The 10,830-nt window shown below is 42.9% G+C and overlaps 1 protein-coding gene across 3 annotated transcripts in view; it reads right to left on the reverse strand.

The window, feature by feature from the left end:
* anks1b (ankyrin repeat and sterile alpha motif domain containing 1B) overlaps positions 1-10,830 on the reverse strand; it is a 50,529-nt gene that overhangs the window by 8,682 nt on the left and 31,017 nt on the right. For all 3 annotated transcript variants that reach the window (XM_010797240.1, XM_010797242.1, XM_010797243.1), the window contains 4 exons: positions 7,779-7,886; positions 6,604-6,807; positions 4,546-4,671; positions 2,153-2,224 (listed from right to left, as the gene is read on the reverse strand). In XM_010797240.1, coding sequence (XP_010795542.1) covers positions 2,153-2,224; positions 4,546-4,671; positions 6,604-6,807; positions 7,779-7,886 — 510 coding nt within the window. The remainder of the gene's footprint in view (positions 1-2,152; positions 2,225-4,545; positions 4,672-6,603; positions 6,808-7,778; positions 7,887-10,830) is intronic.

Below are 10,830 nucleotides of genomic sequence, written 5' to 3' on the forward strand. Positions count from 1 at the left end.
CCCCCCCTATGAGCCCAGTGTGCTCTGATTGGTCAGCTCGCCCACTCTGTTCTGATGAGTCCACCACCGTTACAGCGGAGCATCAGTGTTTATGTGTTACAATGGCGTTTGTTAGCAACCAGAAAATGACACCAGTAATGACAAACAGATGAGAATGCTGCGTGGGGTCTGGGTGCCGTGTTGCAGGGCTCGCTGCTGCGGGCAGTGTGAACTGGATTACTGGGGTCGTTTCCTGGTTGCTGCGTGGGGTCTGCGGGACACGGCGAAGCTCAGCCTGGACTCAGCCTGATCACACACACACACACACACACACTCGTAGCCTGGCTGTGGGTTTGTGTGTGCTCAGGCTGAGTTTGGGCTGGGTTTCGCCGTGTCTCGCTGTGTCAGGCTGAGTTCAGATCAGTGTGTGTGTGTGTGTGTGTGTGTGTGTGTGTGTGTGTGTGTGTGTGTGTGAGGGTGAGGAAGTCACGGATTGGTCCAAATCAAATCAATGGACCAATCCGCGTAGCCGTTACTTCACTTAGACCCTTACGTCACCACGACCCAGGGAGAAAACAATGGAAAAAGAGAAATCTCCAACGAGGCGTTTTGGGGAAGGAGGTATTTTCTGTGTTAGAGTTTTACTCGCTACAGGGTGTACTTTGAGGGTTTGTGACCCTGCAGACCGTTTACATGCAGAACAAGCTTCATAACACACAAGGGGACGGGTAATAACCAGAAAAGCATGACATGGGACCTTTAACCATATTGGAAATGTGTAATTAGTTCCAAATTAATGAGTTAAGTTTGATCTCCTTTTAATTTAATAACCTTTCAGATTCAATGTGATCTATGTTTTTAATAGATGAGCTAATGAAACAGTGCATTGATGATTTCTCATTTATTTTCAGAGTCCATTCAAATAATCTCCAGAGGTTGTCAGACACTCCAAATTACATTTCTAAACAACATCGACATTAGCGCTGCAAATACAATAAGTCTATTAGCTTTTCAGACACATTGGACTCCTACTGTATATCCCTCCTCGTCCTTTTTAATTACATATTGGCTCTTCAACGTGTCTCATTAGCCATATTTCAGTTCATGATGCAGTGAGGTGCTGCGGGGAATGGTGTGATTTACAGAAACGTCTGTGTCACCCTGCAAGCTGTCATTCTACCTGCCAACAGATTTCATACATTCAAAGACATCAACGTGCGATGAGACTCTTCAGAATCACTTGTTATCTCCTCAGTATCCATGTGACTGTCACACTCCGTCCCTGATTTCTCCTCTTTGTCAAATCTACTGCTCTCCTTTCTTTATCTGCTTCTTTCCATTGTTGCGCTCCTTCCTTCCTTCCTTCCTTCCTTGGCTCGGCCTCGTCAGGATCAATGCTGAGCGCTGGCAGAAACCCAGCGAGAGTTTTAAACATCCACATCTACCTTCACAGCTAAAAGATGCAGGTACAGATGAAAGGAGGAACGCTGGGATCCAGAGAGCAAGTAAAGAAGAGGTTTTTGCACGGAGGAAAATAACGGAGTGATATGATGTGCATCTCACTGCTCTTAATTACTGCCTGGGCTTCAGCAGATGTGTGTCACTGGGGATGGAGAGGAGTAGAAGAAAAGAAGATTCCCTCCAATGTGGCAACATAAATATAGAGACAAAAGGAAGGAGGGGAGAGGAACAGAAAGCTTTGCTCATGAATGTTAAAATCATTCTTCACACTGCAGCAGCGAGAGAGAGAGAGAGAGGGAGACGGTGTTACAGTTAGACACGGGAAGAGTGAGGAAGCAGGAAGAAAAGATGTGATGAGGAGGAGACAGACGTTCAGGAGAGGATGAAGAGGGGCAGCAGAATGAGAAGGAGATAAGGTGAGGGGCAAGGATATTCAAAAGAAATCCCTCAATACACCTAATCCACTTTCATGATAGGTACGTTTATTCTAGTGTGAGGGCACTCCTTATTTGAGCCTGTCCCAGATTTAAGAACAAGTGTTTGTTTATAATACGGCCACATGCATTTAGGTTTAATGTAGTACAACTTGTGTTTTAGTTTTGGCATATCATTCAGACACCTTTTAAGCTATGTGGCTGTGTTTCCAGATCTCAGTAGTAGTAGGATCTTCCCTAGCAACAGTAGGAGCAGTGTGTGTCAGGCCGTGTCTTACCCTCATCTTGGCACAAGCGTCCTGTGTGGACTCCGTCCCTCTCAGCTCCTTCACCAGCATGGAGCCCAGGTACTGTGGACACACACCAACCCACACAGGGAATATAGACTGTTACGATCTTGGGGTCTCAATACCTTCAAAACAACCTTGTTACACAATAAAGGCATTTTTTAAGAGGTCAAACTGATTGTCTGTACTTTTGTATTTATTGTTTTAATTGAATAAATGTACACATCTTTCCTATAAATGTAAATTGATTTCGTTTATAGTACTTCTCTTTGCCAAATAAACTGTTATTTGTTATGTGTTGAGTCATTTATTAGTTCCATGTTTACATTTAGTTGATGTAAGTGCAGTGAGAGGCTCCTGAGGGACAGAGTCTGGCTCCACACTGCAGTCAGACATGCTGAACACGTAGCATCTGATTTAATAAAGAGGCAGCTAATGGTGGCGGTGTTTTACAGGACAATGTTTATGGCGACATTAGAGCACTTAATGTGCGAGACATCCACCACCTCAGTGCCCTTCACACTTAAGCAAGAGACCTTATTCCTGAGAGTGTGATCCTAACAAGGCTTTTAGTGGATTACAAGAGGAATATTTACAGCTCCATCTGTGACCCTGCAGGAAATCACTCCAAAATCAAGGAACAAAATGTATATCTACCTCAGGGGATTGATCTGTCATGTGATAAGGAATACATTCTTAAACAACCAATCTTATACACAGCTGGTTCTTCTTGGTTTACTTCTACAACTGTGAATGTGTCATAAACAAAGCTACAACCTATTCTTTTGAGATTTTCATTTCACATGTTTGTGTACTGTAAATTCAATGTTGCTCTAACATGCGCTGCTCATGACGTGGTCATTCAGTTTGAATGTCTGCAGGGTCTTACTGGAAACTGATTTGTAGTAACTTCAGATAATGCTTTCAGGTTGTGGTTGTGAAGCGAACATAACAAAGTTATCATGCCATCTGAGGAGGTGCTGGGAGGGGGGGCTGGGTTTTGATTATTTAGAGCCTGGGATTAAATGTGAACAGTGCTGATGCTTTATTCTGTTCTTCTGGGTTTAACCATCTCTTTCTCTATACACTAAAACAGAAATACACTCCCTATTCTCTCTTTCCCTCTCATTATTGTCTTATACATGTATTGTATTCTTTTTTACTCTATCTCCCTCCATCTTGCCAATATTCCCAGTGAGCGCTCCTCCTCCCCCTCTGGTGTGTCTCCCGCTCATTCATCTCACTTTCTGGGGCCTGTTGCCGGGGACAGCCAGTGTTAAAAATCTTGTCATAAATAGCCTCATGAAAGCCCCTCTATATTTTCCCCTGGTGGCCCACCCGTCATGCCTTCTCCATCACCCGTCCAAAACACTCAATGGGATCACGCTGTTGTATCAATCTTCTGAGGTGAGACAAATAAAGGAGTATTCAGCATACTATGACTTTTTTTTCTGATATTCCTGACATACTAAACTGTGACTTTTTTTTCCGACATACTGTATTATGACTTACTATACTATGACTTTTCTTCGGCATACTATACTATTACTTTTTTTCTGATATTCCTGACATACTAAACTGTGACTTTTTTTTCCGACATACTGTATTATGACTTACTATACTATTACTTTTTTTCTGTTATTTCTGACATACTATTACTTTCTTTTCGACATACTATAATGTGTCGTTTTCTTTCCGATTTCTTTCTATCCATCTTTTTTTCTTCTTCTTCTGCTCTCTCTTACTTAATCGTCTGGCTCACATCTCCCTGCCTTCTCCACAGTGCCTCCGAACAAATCAGATTGAGTGTCTGAGATTACATTCCCTCTGGATGTTTCGCAGAGCCAATGGCTCCCAAAATTGCATTTCTGCACTGCTCCAAGTAAGTAATCATCTCAGTCTGGGTGGTGAGCATATAACTAATCAGAGACGCAAGGCTGTTACTTGGTGACGTGGATATATAACAACCTTATGTAACTGGCAAAGGTCTACATTTACCAAAGTGCTGAGAATAACTAAGTGCCGTATTGACTGAAAGGTGAAGTTGAGGGTCATTGGTCACTATTATCATTATATAACTTCAGAGGTGAACTGATATACAGTAGGTCTATCACAACAAAATGTCAACTATTAGGATGATGATTACCTTTATTATATTACAAAAACGCCTAAAATTGTCTATGTGGTAAACCGTACTCTTTTATATTTTGGCTTGTTTGTGATTTGAATAAATCAACTTGTATTTGGGAAGATTGTCTGTATTTTTAAAGACCAATCAATCACTTAATCCAGAAATTATCTGTAAATAAATAGGAACTGAAAATGCAGTGCATCTACTGAACTGTGAATATTCAAACTGGAGTGAATGGAAGTGAAGGACTCACGTAGGCTTCGTAGTCGCAGGACTGGAAGATGAGCTTCTCGGGGTGATGCTGCCAGTACTGCACCGGGGTGGACGAGGTGGCCTCGTTAGGAGGGCGCAACGTGATTGGCTCGCACCATTCGCCTGCCTGCAAGGAGAACCAACAGCATGTCAGCACACACACAGGATCACAGAAGATTACTGGGTCCACTGTTGACATCACTTTCTGGCCCGGTGAACGTGTTTAATGTAACAGCTTTCCTGACAAACAGGAACATGCTTCAGAGAACATCCAAGAGGAAATTCAAGTTGGAAGAATTATGCTCGACTTGTTTTCATGCTTTAACTCAGTTTAAGACTCTTTGCTCCTGCTCAGCGCTTTTTCTCCCACTGAGAGCTCACCTTTTAACCAGAGGAAATACCTTAATCCTATCTGCATACTTCTCAAATGTCAGTGGATAACAGCGAGGTGTTAAGGGCTTTCATTCCTTAGTAAATGAATCCAGATGAGGAGGTATGCACATATCCTGTGCCAGAGCGTGTTTATGTGTCTCTCTTTATCTGCTTGCTTTTGTGTGTAATCCCCGTCAGAAAGATGGTGAGGTGACATCGTGTAATCAGATGTGGAGATGTTGGATAAACAGCTCAAGGATACAGCTTATGAAACTGGCATTGACCAAATCTGTACTAAACCTCACCAGTGTTAACATACATCATGATTTTCTCACACAGGGAAGGCTCACAGACTCAGCTGGAAATCTCCAGTTCCTCTAATTGTTTAACGTGCTACCTTAGGGACCATGGTAAGGGAGAGAGGGAAGATCCAGAGGGCAATCCTAGACATGTCAGGGGTATATTTCTTATTTTCTATAACAGTTATCTTTCTATTCAAACATACTCATCTGTGGCTCCTCAGAGTGTTGTTACGAGAAAGGGGGATACACTTGAGGGATTCAGCGGAGTAAACATTAGTGTGTGTTATCCTGCATTGATATGCTCTATAATTCCCGCGGAGACATTAAAAGACCCCAATCATACTGAATCAAAACACAGCTGCTGCCTTGTGTGAGTGTGTGTGTGTGTGTGTGTGTGTGTGTTTGTGTGTGTGTGTGTGTGTGTGTGTGTGTGTGTGTGTGTGTGTGTGTGTGTGTGTGTGTGTGTGTGTGTGCGTGTGTGTGTGTGTGTCACAGTAATTGTCGCTGATTGGTTATATCTTCGCATTTGAATGATAATAAAATTGGCTGCAAAATTGAGACGGTTATTCTGAAATCTATCAAATCTACTGGAGATAATTATTTATTTCATAAAACAGTAGATTATGTCTGATTGCGTTTTTAAGTGTGCCAAAAGATCTGCTGCTCTTTGGCCCCTGTATTATGCTTTGCATATTTGATCATTTTATAGCGTTAAGTAAGTTTCAGGCATAATTTTCATGTTTCCTTCATTTCAAATGAGCTCTGAGCTGCTGGTGTCAGATGGTCCGCCTGCTGCAGAGTATTAATGGTGTCTTTAGAACAGGCAGATAAAACACTTTGGCTCACATCTTGTAGCTATTAGGACCTGCATTTAATTACTGAGCCACCTCATTTATGATTAAGATATATTCCAGCGTCCTGATTAGAAATGTGATACTGAGTGGAAGCTCATTAGTTTTGAATTGCTTTGAAGTATTACTGATCACATTTTGGTTTACTTTCTGATCTCTATGATTTGACTCCAGCAAGGACAACATTTTAAAGAATATCAGGAAATCATAAATCTTGAAGATTATAATATTATTTCTTTTTCAGTTTTCAGCAAACTTGTTTGGGACTATTTTTAGCTGTGGATGAATACACATTTTGGCAACATACTGTAGTGGTGTTTGCGAGATTGCTTAAAAAATGAAATACATTTTCACTGTTTATGGCAATTAGGGAACATGCAACCCTGCTGATTTTAATAATTTGGAGCTCCGGGCACAGAACTGGCTCTGATGACCTGTATCTCTGGCTGCATCCATTCATAATACTCTCCCCGAGTCCCCATCACTCTCCCCTTGCCTTCCTTCACCCCTCTCCCTCCCTCCTCCTTTCCTCACCATGCTGACTTGGGCCATCTGTCGCTCCAGCTTGGATCGCGGCACATCCTCAAAGTAGTTGTCGTTGCTGCGCTGCCTGCGCCGGGCGTCCGCCTGCATGATGAGGTGCTGCACGTCAAGAGACCCCCCCGGGACCCCCGCTGTGTACGCTGCCTGGCCCACCGCCGGGCTGAGCTGGGGAGGAGTGTGGTTCCCACCGGGCTCCTGGGAGAAGAGGGCGAGACAGGGTTCATTCGTCATTTCATAATGTGGTGTGTCACTGCTGCAAGTACAATAAGTAGGGCGACTGTATTCACCGTGTCACATTTGACCTCCCAGCTCAGTGTTGCCATGCTGCTCAGCACTCTCTGCTTTATGGAAATGAGGTTCATTTAAGAGGGTTTCCAACCTGAGAGGAGACTTCAATTCCCAGAAGAATTACAACTTGTATGTATTTGATGGTTTTAGGTTATTATAAAGTCAGCTACTTCTACAGAGAGGGGATTGACTCTCAGTTGATTACACATGAGAAGAGTCTCTTGAGAACAGACCTTTTTCTGGTCCTTTTCCTTATTTAGTTATGGGCAGTGGAAGCTGAAGTTACAATCCAGTTCTCATCCTGGGCCTCCATCCTTTTTGCTAATTTGTCCTATAGTATGTCATTGTGTTTCTATGAAGTGAGATTAGGTATTAAACAACTAGCAGATTGATCAATCATTACAACAGTGGCTCATTTTGCCACACGTTTTAGTCTCAGTAGATAACTGCGGTTCCCAGTTGAACATGAGAATAGGTGGACGGTGTTGGGCTGATTCAGAGTCCAGAGAGGAGCCGGATAGAGGGGCCAACACTGAGGAGCAGAGGGCCTCGTTGGCTCCTCATCACAAAGGGCACTTTCTATTATAAGGACGTTAGAGCGTAGCTCCAATGGGAGAGGGGAAGCCGCTTCTTTGTGGTTAGAATCCAGGACAAGCCGGCAGGGAGGAAACTGCAGTGAGTTGGCCATTTTGTGCCCGAGATTTGGGGAACCAGTTGGGTGTTAATATCTGCAGGGAAGGCTCAATCATCAACGCTTTGAGAACCTCTGGACCTTTGATTCCTTCTTTTGTCTGATGTTTCATAATCAATGGAATCCACATTGGTTAGGATATTGCAGAGGGTTTTATACTTCCTCTCAAACACTGAGACTCACTCACCCTGAGGGAGACGGCCCGCGGAGGTTTCTGTGGGGTCTCTTCGTGTAGCCGGTCCCCCAATGAGGCAAGAATCCGTTTTCTGTGTCCAATAAGACTGATCTTCAATACCTGAATAAAAAAAACAAAGATATTAGACATGATGATTGTGTAATTTGGGTGTAGTACGAACAAAAACCATTGGGATATTTTCAGTGTCACATCATTGTTGTCTTATGATCGTGGGGCTTTGGACAGTTTGTTGGACAAACAAGCTTTTTGAAGACATCACCTAAGGCTTTGGGATCTTTTTTCACTATTTCTGACTCAGAAGGAGTTAGGATGTCCATTTTTTGTGTTCCTTGCAAACATGAGAAATGCTGCGTCTTATGGCACTGCACTGGGGGGAAAATGATGACTCTCACTGACATTTGCATAATTTAAAACAGCTTTTATAGAGAGAAAAAAGTCCAAAGGTTTTCAGACTGGATAATAACAAGATTATATCAGCATTTGCAAAAAAACTGCATAAAATGTAGCAGATTATCGCGATCACGAGCCTCAAATGGAGGATATTACCGCTATTATGAAAAAATGTTTCACAGAGAAAAACAGCACTCAGGGAAGTGCTAATGAGTGCATATTTGATGATGTAAAATACCCCGGAGCATGAGCGTAAATCATGTCATTATTATTACATAACTCAAACGGCTCGGACGGCTGTGTTCACGCTGTTACACGAACGATACACACGAACGATCACAGTGTGTATCATGCCTTTCATTTAAAACACAGGCTAACATGACTCAAGTATTCTGTATGAGACACATACACAATGATAGTAGTGGAGGGTTTTCATTAATTGCTGCGACTACAGTTATTCACTGTACCTTTCAGTGAAGTAAGGACTACTTGTTGAGGACATTTTACTGAGAGTTTTTGCACCATGAAATGCAAATGTAAAAATATGAGATTGTAGCTGATTTGTAGTAGTCTAATGATTTTCCTCAGGCGCTCATTACACAGTCACCAAACAGAGACACAACTCACATAATATACTCTTGGACTCCAATGAAAGCGTCTTTGTTTCCGTGGTCGCCAGGCGCCCGCTGACTGTGCCAGTTACTGCGTTTTCTAAAGAGACGCGCTGGGACATGGCAGCTTTCTGCAGAGATGTTGTTTGCATTGTGTACGCCTTGTGGCACCCATAACAACTTCAGAACACAACACAGTGCTGCCTGCTTTCATGGGGCCGCCTCTGGAGGTCTTCCAATGAGAGGTATGTGAGAAGGTGTGTGTGTGTGTGTCTTCAGGGCAAAAGGTGGTAATTAGCCTCAACGCGAGGCCTCGCTGCAAGTCTAATGATTCTCCCAACAGTCTTACTTGAGTCAGCGGAAATCACACACACACACACACACACACACACACACACACACACACACACACACACACACACACACACACACACACACACACACACACACCATCATCATCATCTCCCGCACCAATTACTGCTCTACATCTGCTGGAGAAACGTAACAAACTAACAATGAGAGCAGTGGTGTTGGATGACCCTAAACACACGAACAAACCATAAATAAACCAATCCAAAGCTTCATGAATAGTGCATGTATGCAAATGGCGTGCAAACAACTGATATATAATGTATCAAGCTCGCTCTAAAATGCACTTCTTCGTGTTGTTTACTTTACTTAGTAGGATTCATACATTTGAATGTATGCCATATAGTAAATAAGGAAAAACGACAGTTTGAGTTATGGGATGTAAAATAATAACATAGCAGATACTAACGGGTTAACCTATAGCCTACGCTGTTCCTCCCTGCATGGAAACAATGTAATTTAATTGTTAAAATTAGACGGATCAAAGGGAAACAGAGAGGAGAGCTGGGACTAGCGGTTAGTGGAACTAATTGGTGATTATGGACGCCCTGTGCTCCCTCCAACCATTTCTATTCACTCATCTTTCCCCTCCTCTCCCTCTCCTCTCTGCTCATCTTCTCTTCCTCTCCTACACTCCTTTATGGACACAGTGTCAGTCATAATACTGCATCCATTTTGTCTGTCTTTGGACTGAAGATGACATTAGATGAATTTGGAGATATAAGATCAAGTGGCTTTGTCTTATTCTTCTTTGGTTTCAAGAGTTGTTTTTTCAATAATTTGAATTGATTGTGTCCATTGATGAGTTGTCGGGCTTTACATGAATGTCTTGTCTGATTATCCATAAAGCTGTTGAAAGAACAGAAGGCTAACGTGAGGTCCAGCTTCTCAATAGTGACACATTAGAAAGATTCATCAGCAGATAAATCCATATCAAAAACAAGATGCAGCCCCAATAACAATATGAAGTTATTTGTCCCAAAAAATGCTTAAGATAGTATATATTAGATTACACATCAGCTGAAATCAGTTCATTCCACCCGTTCTAAGCAGTGCTCATGACTCTGGACTAAACTACAAAGCACAAACCGAGCTGAGTAATGCAGTTTCTTTAGTAGTAAAGGTTATGAAATATTCGTTCTCTTTCTCTTGCTTCTGCCTCCTGAGGGGATGTGGCGTGACAACAGTCCTCACGCTGCTGTTTCTTCACACACAGATCCACGCACACACACTCAGCATGGACAGTGAAGGCCTCGCTAAGGTGCTCATCGCCTGTCTGTGTGTGTGTGTGTGTGTGTGTGTGTGTGTGTGTGTGTGTCTTGTTCTTATGCAACAGCATCTACTTCAACTACAGTAGCTGCCTCAACCTCAGCCTGAAGTTCAACCTTCACCATGGCAACACAGAGCCGCAAAAGCAGTCACCCACACACACGCTCATCCCAAAAAAATATATATACACATGCACGTGTGTCATGCACGTGTGTCACACACACACACACACACACACACACACACACACACACACACACACACACACACACACACACACACACACACACACACACTCTCTCGCTTTCACACACACACACACACACACACACACACACACACACACACACACACACACACACACACACACACACACACACACACACACACACACACACACATAC

This window comes from Notothenia coriiceps, unplaced genomic scaffold (assembly GCF_000735185.1).
Source record: "Notothenia coriiceps isolate Sejong01 unplaced genomic scaffold, NC01 NC01_scaffold00037594, whole genome shotgun sequence".
Taxonomy (NCBI): Eukaryota; Metazoa; Chordata; class Actinopteri; order Perciformes; family Nototheniidae; genus Notothenia; species Notothenia coriiceps.